Source organism: Vanessa tameamea, chromosome 13 (assembly GCF_037043105.1).
Source record: "Vanessa tameamea isolate UH-Manoa-2023 chromosome 13, ilVanTame1 primary haplotype, whole genome shotgun sequence".
NCBI classification, from domain to species: domain Eukaryota; kingdom Metazoa; phylum Arthropoda; class Insecta; order Lepidoptera; family Nymphalidae; genus Vanessa; species Vanessa tameamea.
Window position 1 is genome coordinate 7,983,850 of NC_087321.1, and position 26,508 is coordinate 8,010,357.

Sequence of the window (26,508 nt, forward strand, 5' to 3'; positions counted from 1 at the left end):
AAGAAAATATACATAAAACAAAGCAATGTTTCATATTAGAGACTATATTAATATCATAATAAAATATAGAAGCAACAGTCATGTTATAATATAATAGTTTACATATAAACAAGATATAAAATCGTATTTATATATAGAAAAGCTATAAAATTGTTTTCTATGTATCATTTTAGGATGTTATTGCATACTGAACCAGACTGTCGATACGATTTTACGACGTTCTGGAAGTTACAATTTCCCGGTCGATATTTAGGAGCGGCATCAAACTAAATAACAATGCAGTGGCATAATCGATTTATTTTTAACAAAAAATTACATAATTTTGGTGACTTATGAAGAATTTCCAACTGTTACCTAAACCCAGAAATAACCCTCTATTTGAGTATATCTTACCAACATACCCAATACATAAATCAAAAGTCTATAACTCATTTCATAAATGCCTTAGAGACGATGACGTCCAAAATATAGGGACATAATTTTTATAATATTACCAAATAGATTGAAATCAATTTGAATTCGTCGAGGCGACGTCCGACTTGCCTGATTGTTATTCCTAGTAATGTTTGCCGATATTTTACAAAAACGTGACTGGATAACGAATATTCGCCTATCCTTATAATAGATCAATTGCTGTGGCAACTTTAAGCTTATAAGTCAGAAGCTTGTACATTTAAATAACTTTATATCTATAACAACTAAATTGAAATATTCTGTTGATATACTTTAATATGGGAAAGGGAATCCATTAAATTACTACAATTAGGTTTACATTAAAGTGTGTACATTGGAAATAATTCTCTCGTTTACATACAGTAATATAAATAATAAAACCTTGACCTATCATAAATTACACCCTATCCCAAGAAGGTCGTATATAATTTGGTTTGTTAAGCGTAGCAGGTCGAGATATCAATTAGCGAGCATTTAGGTCAAACAGTAATTACCCACGGCGCTAATGTTGCTAACAGATACCAGTGCAACTCTCGATGGGTTTACGCCATGGACCACAGATAAAATAAATCGATAAGATATTTACTCCGGTCGTATTTTCTCGATAGCATCGCCACGTATAAGAGCTTAACTAGTTTTATTTTAACTTAAAAGAAAATTTAAATAGAGCATAATTTTATTTATTCACGATCAAATGATAATATTAAACGAAACATATATTGTCATAATTATTTTTTATGAAATAAATAGGTTGACACACAAATAGGTACGTAATACGTGATTATGAGCGAAGTTGTTATGTCCCTTGGGCCTCTAGTTACACTTGCTTTAATATGCAATATTATCAAAGCCATCGAGAAAACAATAAAAAGTCGAAAAGCTGAAAATTTAGCTATTATCTTTCCGCCTAACATTACAAAATCAACTAACCATAGCAATAAACTATTGAAGTATAAATAACACTTCCGAGAATGATGTAGAGCTTCCGAGTACAATATAATTTGGATCATAAATCAAAAATAACATTACGCGATGGCGTGTGTGTTGGCCAAGCCTTTAGGTGTGGGTCGCACCTAAATGCAACCAGAGGACAATTCCGTAACCCCTAAGGGTTGTTAGCGGCATGCGAAATTGTTTTCTGTTGTACTTTAGCACGCGAATCAAAGGTTATAAATTTTATTTTAACAGTTTCATTTCTTTGTATTTACATTTGGTTTAAAATTAAAAGGAACATCTTCTAAATTTCAAAGGGGGTAAAGGCCACCCTTCTCATATGCATACATACGTAAAGCAGAATTGCTTTTTCTCTTTTTGCACAGGTAACAATGTAATTAATCAACAAAATACAAAATATACTTTATTGAAGTAGCATTAAGTATAATTGCTATTTGTTGCAATAATGTATTGGATTCCAAAAGCAAATCCTGAGTTATGAAATATTTATGTATTTAAAAACTACATTTAATTATTCATTATGTTATAACCATTAATAATTGAAATTTAATAATAACCTGATAACAAAAAATGAGTAGAGCAGTTATACATATCTCATTAATTAATTTTAATTAAATTCGTATCTTTATTTTTAAATGAGCGACTAATTATAAATGTTATGTGATATATTTAAAAACGTGGTATATTTGTGTAACAAATATTGCTGTTTTACAGTTTGCTTTACGTATCCGGATAGATAAGGAAGTTTTTCTCTAACCTCAAATCCTAAGTAAATTATATCGTTGAGTTTAATCAACGGCATAACGCTTCCGGACTGATAAGATATACGTATTAAAATACCTTTAAAACACTTTCTATTTAATATTATTGTAATTAAAACCTTTTCATAAACAGTTAATGAGATATAGAGATATAGAAACATATAGCGGAACGTATAGAAATTATATGCTGCACAAATTTTTTAACGTTACATAAAATCTATAAACCCTAAACACACTTTTGAACTTATCTGTACCTAGTTATTACACTACAAAGTATATTAGACATTGCATGACAGGATACAGCTGTCAACGACTCAAGAATCACCTGGATATAATGAAATAAACATTTTGATACTTTGTAATATTATAGTATACCGACGACGAGTAAAAGTTTAATATTTTCCGCATTATAGTATTTAATCCTATAGCAATAAGGTTTTAGGCTGCATATTTAATAAATATGCATAATGCATATTAAATTAAATGGTTTAAAGAAATAATAATGTTCTTGCGGAGTATGTTAGGTAGTTGTAAGTTTTTATAACTGGCTAATAATAATTAATAAAAAATATAAAATACAAAATGTTTTCAGTGTTAATTGAAATAAAAAGGGATTTTTATTGTAATAAACATATTTAAACACGACTGCCTAAGAAGAAGTGTATTTTTTTCAGGGTTCATGTATGTTTGTGAGTTTCTACTTCTTTTCTTTATTCCACCATAGCTCTTAAATCTCTTAACAGATTTGTATATATGTAGTATCGTAAAAATACATCATCATTATTGGTGTACAATATGGTGACAATATATTTTAAAGAATGTTCACTAAACTCAATAGCCATTATTTATTTTGTACACAATTAGAACTAATGAAATATAAAATATTGTGACAATATTCATCGTTTCAAAATAATGCTTAAAAACCATTGTTTTTTGCTTACAAGTTTAAAATAAAACTCACTAAGATCTAGGACGTAACTGCGCTTACACTTTATTAACATAAACAATTGAATTCTTTGAAAATTCAGTCTTCATTCATATTGTTTTCAGTCAGAACACAATATCAGCACAGGTGTTCCATGCAAGTACAAGTTGTAAACTGCAGACGACTTGCTATTTCACTTAACATACTATTGTCTTCTATCGAACAATAGACTATAATTAAATTAACTCTAAATTCTATAGGATGTACACATTCTCACAAGCACTTCCCAAACTACTAAGAGATATGTCATACGTTCAAAGGATTCGTTTATTGCCAAACACTGTACAGTATATTTTTATACCGTGTTAATCAATTATGACACATAATCTATCAAATAACACCGTAATAAAATAAAATCAAGATAATTTTAAATGAAATGATCAATAAAAATATTCGTTAACGTATTATTAACGTAAATATTTGTTAACGTTTTATATTACTCCGTTTTAATTGAAGGAAAACTTAATTTTCGTTTTTAATTTTTTATATATCATAATTTTTATTTTTTAATAATATTTTACTTTAGTTTGATAAAAGTGTAAGCATTGACATCTGACGAAAATTGTAAACGGACCATTCAAGTAAGAAATACACTGCGAATTCTTTTTTAGTTTATCTATTATGAAATTGAAATCGGTCCGGTCAAAAATAATTGTCAATTACTATACTGCTCAATGAAGCGTTTTTGGTTCTGTCTATATTGATGTCAACAGGTTATCGAGTATGAGGCATAATATGAAATCATTGGTTCCGAATACATTGTAATTACAGGGAGCACTAGTCCGTGAAATGGATTGAACGACCGCTGCTGCTCGGGGGCTACGTCGCGCGTCAGCACGAACTATCAAGCCAGATACGGATGGATGAATAGACATTAAAAAAAACATGCAAAAAATAAATAGCATGTGTAATACGCTACAAATTTGTATATTTGGAAAAATTAAATTATATATTTCAATAATTAACCACACGAATTCTAACTCAGTAAGTCAGAAGTATTCAAACGTAAATATACATATACTATCGTTGGATAGCCGAGTATTACATTGAATTAATATTAATAAGAACATAATAATACATAATAAGCCATATTTTTTATTTAATTACTATCGAATGATTTTCTAATAGGTAATTACTATCACACAGAGCATGTTTGTTTATTCAGTGGGCGTGATTATAAGATCCCGCGGCAATACGTGTAAAGGCAACTAAAGAAAATGATATCCACATGTGTGGGCTAACCTTATATAAATACAAGTATACAAAATGAATTTATAAGGTTCTTTCCTTTAAACGAACGATGCATGGAATGCTTTAATTGTTTTGAATACCGAGCCCTCTTTATTGTTACGCGTTAATTAGAGATAAACGTTTGAAGTATATACCGCGAAGGTATTTATAGTTTTTGCTACAAAGTTAGCTTTAATAAGTATTCTTGGAAGCTGTAAGTTTAAAATGAACCTACGCGAGTCTATAAATAAGATATTGATCTCACGAAATGTATGGCCTTATAGTTTGAATAGCAATTGTATGATCTGTATGCGACTAACGGTTTCATTGCATTTAATCAGTTTGCTTCAAGTGACTGAGTTACTTGTAACAGATGTTTTATGTTATGAATCTGTAATGATGGAATAGTTTCAGGAATAGTTATTATGACGATTATAATATTAAAGTAATACTTAGTTTTGGTTGTAATATCTTATATTTGAATCGCCTGAGCTTTGTTATGATTGAATTTGTGTCTCTTTTTCTAATTGACATGCATAAGGGGTTCTACAACGCTGCATAAAATGCACTATGAAGACAAATTAAACATTTAAAAGTGGCATTTGCTCGGGTCGTAAACCGTAAGACTAAGACTTGCAGAGTTTAGCCGCAGAGCCGTGGTGGTTACTGTCATAAAAAAAATATTACATAAATAATAACAATATATAGAATAGAGATGACTGTGTTTATATTTTCTTTAAGCACACTATAATGTTCTTATCAACTCGTATTAAAACACACGAGGGCAATAGCGCCCTTTCAATCATTACAGTGCTATCGAAATAGGCGTCATGAGATAATACTGTATAGCAACGTATCTGACAGTCACTAACAAAGTGGGCGATAGGATTGAGAAGATGAATGGTATCATTACGTACTCCAATCTTATAATTACGAGGAGTTAGCCAAGTAAGGAGCGAGCTATCGATGATCGGACATTCATCAAAATAAAACGTGTTTTTTAATTCTTGGTTTGAATTCTGAAATTTGTGTATTTACAAAAAATTAGACCATGAAAACGTTTCTTTGGGTTAATACAGTACTAATTAATTTGACGTAGTTTAGAAGATCTTGCATTAACATAAACTCATCTGTGTTGACTTTAGCATGACAAAATTATTCTGTTGCTATTATATTCAGATAATATACGTCATACTTTAATAGATAAAGCTAACTGTAAAACTTTTTAAATACTACTCAAAGTTGTAGTAACAGGAAAATATGATTTGGCAAAGAACATCAAAGACCGTCGTGTTACTTCTTACAAACAATTATCAACCTTAGACTGTTAAAAATCGAGTCTATTTCTCTTCTTCTTAAAGTTAATTTAATTTATCTTACAACTATTTATTTTGACTGCGAATCCGAACGATCGCAATTTTATGAGCTAACGAAAGGTCGATGTCCTCGTGACGTCATCATCTAAAACTTAAGTCGTACTCGGCTGTTCCATTGCAAGTGAATTATGCATTTAATATGTAGTAGTTATTTATGAAGCAGATTATTAATAATTGTATGTGATCAGAGTTCAGTTATTGTAAAGCGTAGAACACATCTTAAATTTTGATGTTTATTTCTTGATTTACGTACGCAATATTTTTATTATACAATGCGTAAATAATTAGATTAAACAAAAGCCAAGCAGGTCCGTGTTACTCGATGCCCTTGTCTCAAATATTTATAATAGTTTTAATATAAACAAATAGTTGTTTCCCCTAATACATTTCTGATGGCTGATGGCTTGAAACTCAACACCGGAGCGCTCATAAAAGCCCTCTTTCATCCCGCCTGGCTTATTACGTTCATATTATGGGTGTTGCTAGGAAAAAATCAAGTGTATCCAGAAGCGGATGTACTGAGATTGAGGGACACGTATTAAATAAGTAGCGTAATATGATCCTATTCTTGAATGTTTCGTGGGATTTGTGATCAAATATCTTTATCAAGCGAATGTATTTTATAATATTTTAATTTGGATCGATTGGATTCTTGTTATACGTATATTATTTTTCGCTTATGTGGTTAGTATTTGTACTATTATATACATTTGAAAAGTTCGTTTGTTTGTTTAATTGCGTTAATTGCATTTACTAGTCTTAAATCGGAATGGAAAACGAAAATACGTTTTTAGAATTTGATAGCCGAATCATTAAGATATATTATAGGCTACATAACATTATGTTATTATGATACACAGGAGTGGAGACACATAATTTATACGGGTGAAACCGCACGGTAAGTAGCTAGCTTATGCATATTAGCGAATGAAACTAAATTTGATCTTCTAAGTAAAAATAGTGTAACAATTGACTTTTGAAAATCGAATCAATTGAATTTTAATCATATTTATACAATTTTTTTATTGGTTCACTTTTCTGTATCACATAATACGGCGGCATTTATAACACAAAGAAATTGAGATCGTCAAAGATAAAGATCAATGTAAAGCAAGTTACTATCAAAGCACGTATCAGATCCATGATCACTACAACACCAAAAACAATTTATTTTCGGTGCACGTTATAATTAAGCTGTTTACACACTATACACTCACCCTATTATTATATATAAATCAATTACTGTTATTTAACTTTTCGGTACTTATAGTATAGGTGTTTGTTTCGATTCAAACATAGTCTATAATTAATGACTTCACGATAAGCAACACTTTAGATTATAATGAAAGGCGTGTATCAGACATTATGCTTACTATAACGTTCGTCAATCAACTGCCAGAATTTATAAAACGCTTTTATAATTCGACCCACGTGGAAAAATATTTTATTAACCTGTTTTTCTTTTCTTACTCTTTTAGTTTACGTTTTTATCTTCTATATTATATTATGCTTTTGTTTATATACAATTAAAATGGGTTAGTTGTTGCCTTTTTTTTGTGTTAGTTGTTATAATGTTTATACTATTTTGAATGCAAATGACGTTATTATATCGTATGATTATGTCAAATACACGGATAAGCCACTTTACTTATAAGTTATCAATAAGAATTTCATCGATAGAAAAAACAAATATTGTAGCTAAAGTCCCCCTCCTGACCGATTTTGTCAATGGCGGCCGTTCATAAGGGAGACTAGCAATCCAATCAATCTCTCATCTCCTAATCATATGAGGCTAGAAAGCCACAATATCACCACAAGATATACCAGCATATTCACTATGAGTATGAAAAAAATTGCGCCAAAAAATTCTTCGCTAGTCAGGCGTTAACAGTTTTATAACACATTTGCCTATAAAGGTAGAGCAATTTAAAACATGCTAAATAACTGTTCCGATTATTGAAGTTAGTTATCGTCAATCATATAAATTGGGAATGTTAGTTTGCATTAAACTTTTTTCGAGACATGAAACTACATTAGTTTAACTTATTAGTACTCAAAAATTAAATAGTCACTCAAAATTATGAAAATGAACTAGGTATAAAATTAACGCTTAAGAAAAACTGTGATAAATTGTATTAAAATATAAATTAAAAGCTGAGATAGCCTAATGAATATTGACATAAACCGAAGATCAAAAATTCAAACTAGGTAATTATTTCATTTTTATTTTATTAATTTTCGTTTGTAACTCTTCCTGCTCCATGCTCAGTGAGGCAAACATCAACTTTATCCACCAACGTGTAGGAACAATAGGTGGCTTTGTCCAGTAGTGAGGCATTCACGGACCCTTATGTTTTCTGTTTACTTTTATTTATTCTGGTTTATTATTTTATAAAAGCTACTAGTTTTTAGTTGATTATATTAAGGACATGCATAGGAATAGAGCCCACCACATGCTGAGTACAAAAACATTAAACGTAAAACCGTCATCATTAATTTAATTCCGTTACAAGTTTTTTTATAATTAACACAAGAACGGATAAATGTATGAGGTAATTTATTAATATAATTTTGTATTAGTTATACTTTTATTAAGCCTAATAAATAATACCAAGAAAATTTGTTGATGGATTAAATATGTAGGTATACGTTATTAGATAACATATGCTTTATTATAACAATTTCTAATAATAAAAGTAATAAATCAATACGAAAAATAGGATTAAAGTCTATATTATAACAAAAATATTAATAAACACATTTTAAGTAATCGTTTTTGATATGAGAATAATGATTTACATGAAAATTCACTCCGTACAACAAAAGCGTAACTTAGCAATAATAATCTTGATAGAGAATTCGTGGCGCCGATGTTCCGAGGCGGCGGATACGAAAGTAATGAGATACACATGTAGAGGAGAACGAACAATGTCATATTACTTATATCATTTGTGTTATTGAATGACAAACTTTGATACACTTTGATTCACTTTGAACTTTCTGACTTTGGTTAAAGCTCAAACTAATTTGACTTGGTTTGTTTCGGGGTATTATATATTTATCGACGCATAAAATAATAGTAATAATAAGTATGGAAAAATATTCTTTTATTCAACTAGATATGTGATTATAGTCTTAAGTTGAATAAGTATTTAAAGAAATAATTAAACTTCGTTTGAATATAAATTGTCAATATATGCACATAGACTATATTGATTAAAGTAAAATAATGGATTTATTTTGGATAAATATAATTACGGTTATAAGAAATAGCAAAATCTAATATTATAAATGCGAAAGTAACTCGGTTGTTACCTCTTCAAGCTAAAACCGCTGAACCGATTTAGATGATATTTAATATGTAGATAGTTTGAGTCCCGGGAAAGGATATAGGCTACATTTTTAATCCACTCTTCGATGGGGTAAAATGAGAGTGTCGTTTTGTGTGATGGGTAAAGTTTTATAAACGCGCGGGTAAAGCCGCAGATTCATCTAAGTTCATAATAAATTATGATTATGAAGAAGTTTTATGTTCGTTTTTTGTTTACTCACACTATTTAATAAAATATGTCGTCATGATTTGCATATATACGGATTCAATGTTTACAGTTGATAACAATTTCGGCGAATTTTTTTTTTAAAAACATTTCGAGCTGACACGCCTTTTAAGTAAACACTCGTTAAATCCAGGCTATACTTGCAACATTTTATAAAATTTAATTTAGAAACATGTACATTTTTGTAAACTTATTTTAAGAAGGTAAACGAACCAACGCGTCATGGTGATAAGTCACCTTCGCCCAGAGACTCTCGCACTGTAAGAAGTATAAATCACTACTTATAGCGTTAAAAGGAATGAACTCGTAATCTACGATAAAGATTCACGCCAATGAGCCATTACGGCTTATAGTTATATAAGTAATGACAAGATTTAAAAATAATATTTTTCAGCTATTATTAATTTACCTTTCAAGTGTTAGTCGCAAAGGTTAAGAGTTAGGAAAATAAATAATTTAAAAATGAAACAGATAAATCTATTTAAGGTGTTATTGTAATCTCAAGTGGTTAGGAGTGTGCCGAAGCTACCAAACCAAAGTCGAGTGCTTCCGTCGGAGCATTTCAAAAAACCAGTTCACCTTTTAAGATAATTATTCTATTTTAGACAAATTACTAGTTAATATTATCTCTATGTTTTTTTTTGTTGCTTTAAAATATCGTAGATCGAATGCCTAAACGTATCGAGATTAGTGAAGTTATTTGAATCAATAAAATAATCTAAAGCGTCTTAAATGATTATTAACTAAGCTAAATAAAAAGTCATTTTTTACGAGTTCCTACATTCCACGCTACAAGATTTTTTTAATATTTAAGTATAGTTAGTTTATTTGTGTCATTATAAAAATAGCCTTCTTGTTTGGTAGTAATAAAACGCCGGAATCGTACTAAATTAGTGGATAGCTCGAAAATCTTTTAATCCCTTTATTATAGAACTCGAATGAATTTAAAAGACTTATGGTCGTAAAACGCATTATTTTACTTAAAATAACATCATAAATTTACAAGATCAGGAACATTTGCAATACTATTTCTGTTAATTTATGATTTTTGTATTATAAGAGTTTATTTTTATACCGTGATCTTATAAAATGGCGAACTCAAAAATTCCCAAATAGTCAAACGCAATTATTGAAATTTTGCACATCTATGCAAATAGGTACAACAAATATCTTTTAACATACACAGATTGTAATGCGATACAAAAAAATATAGTGTACACTATCATCACGTGTTGCGGGTTGCATAGTCATAGCATTAAATATAATAATTTAATAATATATAACCGAGGTGCAGGATTACTCGTTTCCGTTCACAGCGTAATGCTAGAAATGATCCTTGAAACAATACTACGACCACCCACTTTGGTATGAAGATTCAGTTTCCGTATACAATTGATGAAATAAACAAATCCATTGTGTACCGATGAGATTAGAACCGTATGTTTGTCCGTGATATATCCGTCCTCTTTCATTCATTACTAAGATTTAAAAAAAACTATGTTTACTTCGTGTTTAGCTTTTAAAAATAAATATAGTATCATAAATATATTGATGAATCAATCACTAGGAAAACGGAAATGAATTATAAATAATATCTGTATTCATTGCATAGATAATAAAAACGAAAATTTTATTTGATTAAGATAATATAAGAAACTACGAAAGTTCCTTCGATTTACAACCACTTAATAAACTTCTTAATGTGGATAATGAATGACTCCTAATAATAATTATTAACAATTGGCGACTGTTATTATTAATAGATGAGTAAAGCGATATATAATCGCTCTCCATTTGTTCTATCATCGTGTGCACTGACGTCATGGAACTTCTTGAGAATATCAAACAGGAATGTTTCATGCATGTGCTACCCTGCACGACATACCGCTTCCTTTTGTGACTCATGGGTAGGGTAATAATGAGAGTAATTGCCCCTTTTCTCACATCGTGATTCATTATTGACGAAACGAGACGCGGACCGACACTGAAGTTTATTTGTTATGCTCTTCTTAATTCACGTGTGAAGAAACGGAATGATTTCTTCCTAATGGAGCCAATTACGCGCTCCGTTCAAGATTTCTTTCGATTCTGAATGTAATATCATATGTATAATGCCCAAATTAAACAACATCTATCGCTGTCTGATTACATCATTGCAAGGAAACGGGAACAGAGTCTTCAAACAGATTTTTATACAGAGATTTCATACACACGGAAGTGACACAATTTACCGTTTGTGAAAAACAGGACTAATGTCTTGTTAATATGAGCTATTTATGTGCTTATCAAAACAAAGCTGAAGTCGGTTGACTTAATGTGCCCATAAAAGAGAAGGGCCGCGATTTACATCTGTATGGCAGATGCATACATTGTAATCTACTCGGCTACTTTGAAGATATGGTGATATGGCCGCAGAGGTCAAAAGTTGAGCCAGCACGACCTGTATTCCAACATCTCCTTGAACAAACAGAAAGAGAAATACAGCTGGATCTGGTTATGGAAAATATAAAACTGTTCATTATTTTCAGAACTTTGAACTTTTGTATTACTTATTACATTTGTGTTTATAAAACATCTCGTGTTCAGCAGTAACAGAAAATATCGTGAGGAAACCTGCATGTGTTGAGTTACATTCTGCCACATGTGTATCCACTAACCCACATTTGATTGTGTTTTCAGTTTCTATAAACAAAATTGCAGTTGGACTAAGCAAGTTTTCTAACCTTAAGTTACATTTTCTAAGCGTTAAACGTCTCCGTGTTTTCTATTAATAGGAACAAAAAATAGAAAAATTGCCATAACATTACAAAAATATATAAGTTAATTTTAAAGTATTTATTTACATCTAAATCTGTTGGCAGGCAGGCATTTAAAAGTTTTGGTGGAAAAAAAACCTACATACATATACCCTGAAAACCTTACACTCCTTTTTTGGGCAGTGTAAAAAGGGCGTTAACAAAATGCAACCTTTATTTATCACACGCGCCAGGGCTAAATATATTTAATGAGCCGTAACTTAAGAACGCTGTAAGGTCACACTGCACTTTATAAGGGTATCGTCAACGTAATTCATGTTCTCACTAATACTACACCAAATCCCATACTTATATGGTAAAGTGATTGTTTGCAAATCTAATAACGTATGACTCAAAATATTTTTAGCACCATTGTGAAAGAATATTTAAATTGCATTATGGCGACGATTATGAATTGATAGACTTTTGATGGAAGTAATTTTTCAATGAGAGTTCGTGTTTAGAATTTTAATTGTCGTTAACATGTAATTATTTTTTGTATATGTATTTTTATATCTCTAAAATTCGCTATTGCATATGTAAGTTCGATTACGTTTTTTAACGATACGATCGATACTTAGATAAATATTCATATAAAATTTCCAAACATATATTTGTCGCAAATAACATGATGTTCAAGAGAGTAGATTATTTTTAAATTTAAGTCATAATATTTACGATATTAATATTAAGACTCAATCAATTTGATGTCCAAGGAATAACTAATTAAATTTAAACATAGCATGAAATGACAAAACATCAGAAAATTGTTATCGCGACGACAACGTAAAAAACCGAAATAACAGATTGTAAATGTCCCACTGCTGGGCAAAGAGCACCTTCCAGTGCTTTTAATGACACTGCGGTTTCACATGTGTCACTTGAATAATAAATACAAATTCAACATATGAAAACTCAGTATTGCCCGGGTTCGAACTCGTAGTCATCGATTAGGTCCACGTGTACTAGCTACTGGGCGTTATCGACTACTATAGGTACGTATACATTTACATTACAGTTTTTTTGTTATTGAAAATATATTATCAATTAGATAAATATTATAGTGTGCAAACAGTTGTAACCAATCAAGCGAAAATTGTGTCAGACCAGAAACCCTTTTCGTATTGCTTGTTTTATTTCGAAACATGTTCGCCCACGGCCGAATTTCGAATCGACTTCGCTATCGAAAAATAGAAAGTTTCGTATGAAGGGCCGCTTTCCCGCTATTTATCTAGGTTAACGTAATCTGCTGATTACTCTATCCCGCTTGTTTATGAGGCTAGGGGATCATCATTCCCGTTGATTTCACTACCGTTCCAATTTAACTGATATCCGATAGGCTATTAGGAAACGAGTTCGATCGATTTCGAGTGAATCTTCATAACATACCGTATTATTCTTGTATCATCTATGTCTATATATGATACACGAAATACGTATCTACGTATTTCATTGCTTTTTTTATGATTCAATTTTAAGGTTGAATTATTGAAAACTACTAGATATGTATGTTGTATCGGTGAGACGTCAAGTAAATTGAAATAACTAATATAATATTATACAATGGTAATAAAAATAATATTATATTTCAATGAACGCTGAATGATCCCAGTGATTACTGTTATTATTATTTATACTTATGTATATGCACACTTGAGTGCATTCCCTCCTGCGCTGGGTGGAAAGTAAAAAGCATAAATACAGAAAACAAATAGGGTGACGTGTTACGTGGAAATGTTTTAAGAATGAAAAGTAACATTAATTTTCATGAGTTTTACAGGATTGTTTAAATAGCCTTTTAAGAACACAATAAAACGACATCCAGTCCGCTTTGAGTAAAAAGCAAAGTGAAATACATACAGTTTTTTTAAAACAGAATGATTTAAAGCTTAATCCATCACAACATAAATAAACACACTGTTAGACTGTGTTATTCCAAATGAACACTTTTAATGAAAAATATTTTTCATTAGAACTAAGTGAAGCTATTTTGATGAAGATATTTAAATATTTTCAACCGCACGAACATTATATGGACATTTCACAAATGCCGTAATGACATTAACGTGACCGCGTATTAAAGATTACTAAACTTGGTGCAAATAAAAATTCCGAGATTATGCATTTATGTTATACGATGAGATTGTAATGATGTAGAAATCAGAAGCGGCTACTATACACAACCGCGCCAGTAGTCGAACCCAAGCAATAAATTCTACTCAATTAGCATGTGCCTGCGGTTATTTGCGACAAAGAAAAGCAAGTCTGACATCCTCAGCGCTATCTAACAAGTTTAGAGATTCGTAGCACGAATAAAGAAAACAAAAAAAACGACTGCTTCGTATGACGCGCGACATTTTCTCGGAAAACGAAACTAATGATCATCACTCTAATTAACTACTCGGTATACACTACACTTTTAATTCCAGATGTATTTCAGATCAATTATAAACTCCAAACAAAGAAGTGTTCTAATTAAACGTCTTAGAAAATATAACGAAAATAAATCACTTTTCGCGTTGACTGTATTTGTTTCAAATTAGTTTTTTATTACAATAATGCTGGCTAGGGATGGCATTTACGATTACCACCTCTACCTCGACAATAGTTAGACAATGGGGAACACGATACTCGACCCATCTACTTAATTTCGAGTAGACACCTTTGTTATACGTTTTTGTTCGTGGTCATTTCCATAAATTATAGAGGATAGCGTTGGTTATGTCAGTGTCTTGTACAAAGTGTACCTGCTATTGTTATGGAAAGCAGGGACGTGATGAACATGCCGCGCGGTGGATTCGGTAACCGAAATTGCCTATTTTGGACTTGTAAGGATTATTGAATACCTTAAAATGACAACAACAGAACAAAATACTTTGTGTTCAGTTCCTTCTGTATTTATTATACATATATTGACACTAGCCGATAAATTTAATTTTAGTATTTTTTTTTATGAAGAATTACATAAGTACCCCATGCTGTATTCCCATTTATTTTCTACTCTTGATGTAATCGATAACTAGGTCAAATTATTATTATCCGTCCTGCTGCAGCTGTCCTGCTTCAGCGTGATAGAAAAATTTAGTCTTTCGCATTTATTATATTACTAAGATAACATTTGTCCTCAAAAACCTATTTGAGCTGTCATATATGTATCTAACGAAATATTAATTCATTTAAAAAATGTAGCTATATTTCAAATAAGTGACATAATTTTATTATAATTAATAATAATAATTTATCAATTACGACCTTGTATGTCCAGTGCAGAGATCTTATCAGAGTTTTGTCGGACGATGCCAAGTTAGGGCCCAATTAGCGGCCTACACTGTCTAAGGGCTAACTCCCTACTGTATCCTGATAAGTCGTATTGTTCAGTCACGGCATCTAGCAAGTTTAAATTTTCCCTATAAAGAGACACTTTATATGGCTTTAATGTTGTATTGTAAAATCCAATTTCAGTTCCAAGCATCCACTAATTGACAAGTTTGACATGTGCTCGTAAGTTGTACGCGCGTTTAGATGTTTCTATCTGATATTTCTGATTTGTGAGCCGTACGACGCTTTTTAATTCCATAAGTATTCTACTGTATATAAATACTTTATTAAAAGGCTAGGAAATATTGACTAAAATCTTGTATATACAACATTTACAAACTTTTTGTTATCTTGGCATTATCATCTCATTATTAGAGGTTATTGACTTAGTACAGTGACCTAATTCACACGTGATCTCTAGGTCATTGAACGATTCACAAACGCACGCCGATTCATTCACTCAATTGAATCTTCCTGTCGGTGACAATGTTGCCCGCTCAAGGTCGTAAAAATTTACCAAATATTACATAGTTTCGATCTAAAACACAAAGAATTTTGAAACCAACATTTATTTTATGTTGAATAATTTTTTCTTAAGGTATTTTAAAAAAAACCGGATTATGAATTAACGATTCAATTTGACTACATCGAACAAATAAAGATGATGTCACTAATCACTAATCTTTTATTTTTATTTTAAATTTAGCTAGTTCATCCTAAAAGCGATCTCAGGGCTGCATTTGTGTTCTTAATTTAAACATGACGCACGGCGATGACGCTGGAGACTAATCGGAAGATTATTTCGGTCGCAGCGACACTGTTTTAGTACATACCGACAAACATAGAAATTCGTGAGAAACATCTTACTTTAGTATATCGGTCATCACATATTTAGAGTAAAATTGCTACAATAAACACACTCGGCCATATTGACTTTTACTGATCGCTGCCGTCGGACTGTCGGTGTTGCGTGAGAAAGGCGTGCCTTACGTAAATATTGGGCAAAGACGTGCTGGGCCTCACGACGGTCTTAAGATCCTCAAGTAACTAGTAATTATAGTCACATGAAATAGCTAGCAACTATTTATTAAATAAATAGTTTTTAAAATACAAAGTGATATTTATTAAAAAAAACAAAAACGATATTGTTAATTAATAAATTACACTAATTTCAGTAGTATTTATTGATAAATATTACACTATTATTCATATTATTTCCTGAATTTATTATTAAGTATGTCGGTAAAAAAATATAATATTTAAGTATAATTCGAAAGCTTCATTTTATTTTTAAGAAACTGTAGAATTATTCGTATAACTTGCTTCAAAATATTTTTTTGTTATAGAAACTTTTTTGTGAAAAGAAAATCATATTTAAAATTGAGCTATGATATAATATGTTCCGGTAAAATATATAAGAGAAACAACCGACACAAATGACTAAGCTATGCAGTAAGGAATGATAAGTCTGAGTAAGGATAAAAAATGACTTACGAATCAACACAAAGGCGTAATTGTAACCTACCCTTGTTTGTAAAAGGGGAAGTCAATGCCAGTTATAATCCCTCTCAAGATGAGAATGTAACTCTCCAACGTTATTTAGAAGCATGCTGAGTTGATACCAATCAAATAAGAAGACGATTTACCTTCTACTTACAAAATAAATAAAAAAAGAAATTGAAATCGTTATAGATCTATTTACTCACGAAGGCATGCACGCAACCTTAAATTAATTATTTTTTAATAAAATGAACGTTACAAAAAAAAAACATAATTAATATTTTTTGTTGCTGTCTCTTCTCTTAGTCGTCACACGCACACTAAAACGTCATGTACGAATAAGCATGAGCGTCACACACTCTTACTAATGCACGCCGATAATAATTTAACGTGGAGGGGCGCGCCTTCGTAAGTGAATTGATATATACTCCTGTTGGCTTTCATCCAGAAGTTTTAGAAGTCTTCAAACTCGCTTGCCCACACAGCAGGGGTCGATATCTGACTAATGCACTCCAGTAATATTTACTCGTTCGAAACTGGTTTGCAACTCGAGATAATCTGCGCGATGCCTGTGCGCACTGCTTTATAGCGCCTGCCTTTGATTTACAGTCTTCCTTACCGTATCTTAGTCAAGATTTAGTATTGCACTTTGTTGTGTGTCGTGTTCATAAATTATATTAGCGATCTGTAATTATTATAATACACAAAAATCGGATAGCAAGTACGAATAGAATTTGCACCAACTTTCAACCTATAAGAAGACTCATTAAGTTTTGTTATCTAATTATTGTTTTTGATATTTTTTTTATTATTATTATTTAATTTATACCTCCCGATAAACATCTTAAAATGAGATCGCGAAAATGTGTAGGCAAAGCTAGGTAACTAGAAGCTATTTTTAATTTTCTAATTAATATACTTTTTGAACCTGACACCTAAGTACAGGAGCTATAATTAAAAATTTATAATTTAAACTAGTTATGACGTTTGTCACCATGAGCTTTACTTAATATTTATTCTGCAACACGATAACGACTTAAGAAATAAAAATCCGCTATCCTGCGTAATTACTTTACGGAAATTAATAAGCTCCGCGCCACCCATCTATACTAAATAGGTAGTAAATGCGAGTAAGCAATTATAACGTAAATAATAATTTCTAATATCACATACATGATAAAGACTTTTTTTAAGTGTATCTGAATATTAAACAATTTTCAATTTTTGAAGAACTTTGACATGTCATTTTATTTGAAGTAATTTTTAACTGCAGAGCAATTAAAATATATTTATGTATTACTTATTTTATTAATAAAAAAAAGTTTAGTGAATGTAATTCGTTAAACAGTTACATGAAAAACTTCATTGATAAAATCAAACACGATGGCAATACAAATAAAAGATTTGTTCACAGATAAATATCTGTCGTCAGATCACTTAAGATATCAATGTGCTCCTTTTTAAATCCCACAGCTAAGCTGGTTATCACGACGTTTATTACTGGAAATATTCTGTAAATAATACTAATATGTACCTAATACATATATGGATGTTACATTATTTACGTATACATTTCTTCACTAAGTATATTTTCATTGTGTAAATTATAAAAATATATAATTGTCTACTCGTATATTATATGCCAGTCACTACATATTGTGAAATATACAAAGTTACTATTACTTTACATCAATGATGTTCAGTATATATCCCGGCTTCATACGGGTTCAATAAGGGACTAAATAAAATGTTTACACTGATGAACAAACATACAAACATATAATAGCTTTTGGGCCAGTAACCTTTTGCTTACGTACTACGTACTCAAATCAAAGTTTTATCACACTCAGCATAGGATCGCCTAGAGGAGAAACAAAAAATCATTTGTATTTATTAAGAAAGTTTCGTACACATGTTGGAATTTAATTATATAAAGTAAATCAACGATCAATGTTAGTGTACGTATATAAAACTATGTCTCCGTTATGTCGGGTAACGACGGTGGAACATGAGCAAGTCACGAGCGCGGCTATCTCCACACACTGCTAATGAGAGATCGCCCGACGATAATACTTCATCTCACACTACGGTTACTCTCTAGAACTCTTGCGCACGAAGCAAGACTCAGTTCCATTGTATTCGTAATGATTTGTGCCAGCTTTAATATTAACTATGATATATTTCAATAGTATAAAGTAAGGAAGTCATTGCTGGACAGTGTTGCACAGCAGGGCAAATGGTTCCTCTCCTTTTAATGCTTTACTCAGGAAAGCTACGACGTAAAATATTTGAATAATAACAGATACAATCCCATGGCACACGCCGTGTTTAGCGGTTATTACGTAAGGGATCAAGTTTGGACAGAGTGTATCTGTATTATATAAAATAATTATATCTTTGTCATATATTTTTTTTAAACCTGCATTCGTACATTTATTAATTCATTCAATTTACAATATGGTTACTAATCTTTAAAATACGACAGTACTTTATGAAAACGGGACGGAAATCGCAAAATTTAAAAAATTAAAGCTCATATCGTAAAAACATTGATGATAAGGTATATTAGTTAACACAAGATTATATTAAAGATAAAAAGGCGTGGACTTAGTATATATTGATTTCTAGGCAGGATATATAAAAAAATAATGGTTCTTTACTGATACATTCTGTAATTAAAATGGTAGAAAAGACCAACTACTGAGTTTCTTGCCGATCCTTCTCGGTAGAATCTACTTTCCAAACAGGTGATTTGCTTTACATTTAATTCAACTCCGTAACATGACGATTCTAAAGTGCTTTTATGTGCCTACTTGAATAAAGAATATTGTGATTTGATTTTTAATGTAGATAAATAATAAAAAGAGCTATCTAAAAGTTTTGTTTATTTTTATAAAATATAGCATTAATCAAAATATTGTCCATCTGGTTGTTTACTTTCAATGCAAATTCTATACTGCCTTCGAACTAAAGTTATACTAGAAACGAGTACGATCGATCGATCGATCTTGTGTTGTTGGATTGTATATTGCTATTATATTGAGATTTAAAGAATACTTTGTACGTGAGTCATTAAGGCCAAAAACTCGCAACAACGTCTATATACCCTGGATCAACAAAGACATTTAATTACGAAAAAACGTTTTCGAAAAATAATAACCTAAAAAGCCAAAGTTGTTAATTTAAAGAATTGTAATAACAAATATCTATAGTAACGCTAAATATGAATATTTACTTATACGTAGAGTGCGTGAAGTTATGTAAGTATTTACTCTTTCTGCTAAATCGTAAACTCAAAGCGTTGCTCAACCTTCTCCATCACACCGACATCGGCAATAAATTCTAAATGTCACAGAAAATGATGCATAATGGATTCATTGCCTCGAGGTGTCATCTCGTACCGATATGAATGAAACCGTTCTCTATTGTTTTTTCGACAAAGCTTGTTTTTATTTAGCTTATTTGATCTGTTGTAATGTTTTGTGTACAAAAATGTCGGTGACAGGGTTGTCCGTCAGTCACGACTCGACCCGTGCGGCTTGAGTAATTATGGACACAGTTAATTGAGAAGTTTCATGGTCGAAGGGTCTTCAAAGTGGGGAAAGCGACGGTTTATGATTAGAAAGGCTTTTGAGCTGCGTTAACCGAGAAGAGACATCGATTTCAACCTACATAATTTTTGCTAGTTAATGTAGTTTCTATTCATGACGCGTATTGAAGGTCGCGGCTTGCATTCATATGCTTCAGTAGATTTATTAAAAGGTTGTTATGAGAATTTAGTATGAATGTATTATAAAAGCCTTTGTCGCAGAAATTATCGGAAGCCATAAATAAAGTTATGACGAGTTTCATTTGAATTATTGCATAAATATATTTGCATGCACTCTCTTATTTCCATACAATTTGTGCCACACAGAGGGCGGCGCGTGGCACTTTTTCATTAATGATTCATTTCATTACTTAATGATATTGCAGCCATTTAGTACAAAATAAGAAACTTGGTATTCCTTTATATATTTGTTTAAACATATACAAGAATTTAATACAATACAAGTATCTATATGAACCGACGGCATCGCTATTAATATAACCAAATAAATTAAATGCTGTGTCATACTTATTAGCTTGTAATTATTTCAGTTGATTTACTGCTGAATATTCCGGATGGCCACATTGGTTCTTCCTTATGTGGGTAAAGGCAATAAAGTTTGGACAATGGCAATGCCCGGACAATGTTTGCGGTGGACCACCGGCGAAGTCCCTGCTACCACTCGACTACCAACAATATTTACTTATGTTACTCAGGGTATGCGGATGGAGTCGGAATGAAAACAATTACATGAGCATCAATAATTTGTGTAGCTCAACATCATTATAAAATATATATACAGCTTCTTTATGACTTTCTTTTTCTGTTTTAAATGGTACCGATGATAATTCCTTGAACATTTATTCGTTTAAAAAGTATACAATCCTTAAAAATCCAAGTTAAAGTAATTTAAATAAAATTGCAGTAGATTAAGCGGATAAATTCAATCCATTTATGCTCACGTCGTCTTTTTCGCCGTTAATTAAGTCATTATATCATTTTTGTACGAAACAAAAATCTTCCGACATGTTTTTGCCGGGCGTTTTAATATTTATTGCTATGGAACCTTCATATATTTCCCAGTTAATTATCTTCAGCAGACTGCTGTGGTAATTTAAGTAAAGCTTTAACTGGCAAGCATATTAGTAACATTTCAGGATGTAACATATCAATGTTAACAAGATCCATGTTTCCTTAATCGTACTTCATTTACGACAACATTCTTCTTTGCATATTTCATTTATCGTTATAAAAATTAACGTTATCGTTACAAATGTCTGATAATCTAATAATGGTATTTTAACAAAGTTATCATTAATATGCTAGCGTACATGGTTCGCTTGTACGATTGCAGACAACCCTGTAAAACATTCCGGCTCTTTTTGTCTTGTACGCAGTTTTCATTTATAACAGGCTGAGGTAGGGAGGAATTGAGGAGTATGTCAGTGTTATACTCCTTTGCCTTGGAAAGCAAGAAAATAGGGTTGTTGAAATTTATCTTATCGTGTAACATTGTAAAGTATATTAGTAAAGACGATATCTTTACATATCGTCGATCCTCTTACTGGTATAGAGGACGTATTTGCCTAAGCTCGAGACTGAGTCTAAGAGAATGACAGAATAGAAAATTCTTTGCTTATTATAATGCAGAAGTAAATATAGCAACATACAAAATATATCCTGCGTTGCTGGTTAGTCTGAATTTTTAACATTGAACATGATATTATTTATATTCCATTTATGAACTTAAAACTAAATTCTTATTATAAATATTTAAAATAATATAATTATTGTTAACGCCGAAATCCGTTATTTAATTATGACAAATAAATAGAATTACGATTCACAATTGCAAAGTATGATTTTATAAACAATAATAATAAAACATAATCATCATATCCACGTGTGGGCGCGTTCTTCACGTAATACAACACGGTACGCTGTATGCGCACGTTTTGTACGCGTAGGCATTCGTTTATATCCTAATATCGCCACGGACTGCTCGCTCTTTGATCTTTTCAATTGACTTAATCTAATAGTCACTCCAATAGATTATTTTTATTGACTTCTACTTCTACTCTATGAAGACGTCAAATTGGACGCTGATTTAGATAACTTAAGTTTATAAAATTCGAACGAGAGTGAAGTGTAAAAGATACATATGATGTTTTAATTAAACAGTAACATCACAAAGTAAATCAAAGACAATTTTAATGTTTCTTAATGCGTTTTGTTTCATCATTACTTATCTATGGGCGTAACGATAAAAGCTTTTAAATTCAAAGCATTTATCAGGTATTTATTTTCGGCCGTTTGGTACCGAAGCAAAACTAATTTTGTACCGAACCACCCACGGAATGCATTTTTATTGTAAACCTTATCTAAATGGTAGTGCAATATGGCACCGCTATCAACCAATGTCAAGGATTGATGGTATAGTGATGGGGATTTATTGCTGTTTGCGGGGCGAGGCTCCGTCAAGGATACGATAGGTTACACTGTAAACAGGAGTGCCAGCCGTACAGGCGATATTTCAGTTTTGCTGTTAAATGGAAAGACAACATTTCAATTGCAATAAAGTTACAAATATAAGCCTTCAAATATTTATAGCATTTGGAAGATATGTTTTTAAAAATGATATTCAGTAGTTAGGTTGCGGAGGGTTGATTGAATTAAATATAAAGCTAGTGTATTTTTTACTTGAAGAATAGTAGCAGTGGAATTTTATGGAATCTTATGGAATTACTAGTATTCTTATTTAGCCCTCCAATTAAGTTTAAAGGTTTTGCTAGGAGTGGGTTCGAAAAGAGCCATAGGGGTCAGGATCGAACCTGCGTCTTTTTACATCGCTAGGCGGCCCATAAACCATTGCGCTATTAGTTTTAATTAGTTTTATTTAAGTTGAATAGGAAAAACAATAGTATGAACTTGTACAGAACAGCAGATTAGGAAAAAATATAAAAAAAAAAAACTAATCTCATCTATTGGTATAAAATATACATGGCTATTATTATGGTACGTTAAATAAATTGAATTCTTGAGTACTTGACCTTTTAATTGCAATTATTGGGTGCGATGTTGTTGTATAGTTAATTTTGTCGGTTAAATATATGTGCAATATGAATATACTGAAGCGTAGGCGCATTTCGTTACCCCAATAAGGGCAAGATCGATTGCGGTCATGTGGGCGCTTAACTGTTTCTCTAAACGAACCCCTTTTCAATTAAATTAGTTACAAGATATTGAGTGAATGCCTTTTTCAAGTTAATAGTTAAGCATCAATCACCTACGCAATGATACATTGAAAGAATTGAGTACAAGCCACTATTTGCTTAAACATAATGCAGGGCGCACGGTTTTCTTAAGAGCGCTTTTAACAAAATGTTTAGATAAGGTAGTGTCGCAACACTGAGCAAAACAATGAGAGCTTAATTGTATCTCCATGTTTCTATGTCCCTTCAACAAAAAGTTCGATGACCTTCACATGTGGGTGTCTGGCGCGGTACTATTTCGCTGCACATAATTCAGAGATTACGAACAATAGTCGAACGATAATAGTAAATGAGACTAAATATATATATACTATAATGTTCATCAATATTAAATTTCTTTTTAATTGAATCAAACGTTGAACGCTGTTGAGATCAAGCGGGGAAGTGGAACATTGACGTAGAGAGTGATTTATGATAATTTAAATGCATAAGGGTATGCCATAGACGGTCGTATAATAATAGGGACCACTCTCCGTAACCAATATTAAATTGAATGCGGGATGGGTTATTTGCTATCGAATAATCGAACGCGTGCGATTTAATCGATTCGACACAATATCATCGATTGTTTAATTTCAGTACAGAGGGTAATACTATTACTTTGAAATTAATCTGCGGCTTCATATAGCTGCAAATTATTTTGTACTTTTGGAATGATAAAATAAAAAAAATATACAGTAAATATTTTAAGATTATAATATATTAAATTATAAACAAACACATTAGCAGTAAAACATTGATTCGTTAAAATTTAATTCGAAGAACTTATGTCGAGGAAATTATACAAATACGTTCAAGAATAGCGTTTTATATATTAGTAAACAACTGTTTTGTTGTTTTTTAAACAGTAAAACAAATGCTATACCCTTATTGTCATTAATAGGTAGTAGCAATTAAATTACAAATGAGCAACTCCTAACAGCGAGGGGCACGAACAGCGTTGATGAGTTATCTAAGATCTGTAAAAATAATAATTAGGGACTACTCTGTAATATTCACTACGGGCTCCCTGTATTCAAATATAATTACCAACATAATGATTATATAATAATAGACCTGCATCCGTATCATGATATACCCCACAACAAAAGTTGTGTTGGCATTAAGCTTTTTTAAGTGTATTACCTGTAGTTTCCAACATTATTTTATAGTTTTTTATCGAATTTTATCGCAGCTGAATTATTTTTACGTAAAAACACAATGATAGATAAATAGATAAATCATTCAGAAGGTCAATGAAAAAAATAATTTCAACATAATTGCTATATAGTAATATCCTCTTAATATGGTTGTTCGTTTAAAAGTAATAATTATTAATTCCGAAGGTATATCGAATATAATTACAAACATGATTATGAATTTAAAATATAAAACTATAGTATACTTCTATATGCCCTTCCCGGTTTCAGGTGAAAGATAGATATTCTGATGTTAGATATGCAACACCTCGAACGTGAGAAGGCATGGTAATATTTTATTACCCAAACGCGATTTAAGCGAAAGTAATTACTGCGTGAAAAAAAAATACAATTATTTTAAATATAATAATGTCTAACGACTTTTAATATCTGCGAGTATTAAGGATATGTTTACGAGAAAATGTTTTGTGTATGTAATGACTGCAGTGTACGCAGATCTCTAATAACATATTAATTAGTATTAGATTTATATTTTATAAAAATATATATTATCTGTGTATTAATGTGTGTGCATCTGTCATCTCGAGTGACACACGGTGTGTGTGCAGTGTGCACAGCGAGCTGATATTTGAATATAATATCTTTTTAATCTAATTTGTATGTATGTATATCGCCCTTACATGTAAATATTACACTGACAACAGTGACAATAGTATTTTTTTTATTTACAGGCTGCTCGTCGGTGCTCCTCTTGGCCAGAATCTACAACCGAACACAACGAAGTCAGGTGCGCTTTGGAAATGCAGTGTAAGCACTTCACCCGGCGACTGCGAACAAATCGTAACCGACGGAAAGAGAAGTGAGCATTCGTTTTATTTATAAATACTACTTATACGTGTTATTTTTGGTGTTTGGATTAGAAAATACTGTTATTAAATACATGAAATTTAGAGTACATAATATAAAATTGTTTGTGATGAAACTATGAATCCGACTATATTTAATGCAATGAAGTTACTACAATAAATATTTTCAACTTTAATTACTAAAAAAAAAGTTACATTAAAAATATATAGTTATTTTAAACGAAACAAATGGTTGTAATTTTTATCTCATATTTAATTTAGAACAACTCGTAAATATATTACGGTTTAAATCAACTCATATTTATGTTATTATTTAAGATGTTTTTATGTATTTGTTAAAACGTATTTTAATATTCAAATACATTTGTACAGGTATGTTTGATTATCCGGAAAATTAACTTTACGTAACGAGATAAATAAATTCATATAAAGACACAACGTGATACATGCGTTGTATATTTATATGCATTTAATCGTATGTATAAATTAGATATATGCATTCAGACGTAGTAAACGTAGAATTGTTAAAGAGTAATTAATCCAATCGAGCACTCATAGCGGCTTAATATAATACACACAAGACAAAAATAAACCTGATAATTTATTACTTGTAGACATAGATACGACACTAGTAGATTTTAGATAAGGAAGGAAATGCTGGAACCGAATCAATGTGAGTTTTATAAGTTTTAATTAAATTGTTGTCTTTTGTC

At 31.1% G+C, this 26,508-nt stretch overlaps 1 protein-coding gene across 2 annotated transcripts in view; it reads left to right on the plus strand.

Moving 5' to 3' along the window:
- The window catches only part of LOC113403378 (integrin alpha-PS1), a 61,151-nt gene that overhangs the window by 25,729 nt on the left and 8,914 nt on the right, over positions 1 to 26,508 (plus strand). For both annotated transcript variants that reach the window (XM_026643912.2, XM_026643913.2), the window contains exon 2: positions 25,661 to 25,788. In XM_026643912.2, coding sequence (XP_026499697.1) covers positions 25,661 to 25,788 — 128 coding nt within the window. The remainder of the gene's footprint in view (positions 1 to 25,660; positions 25,789 to 26,508) is intronic.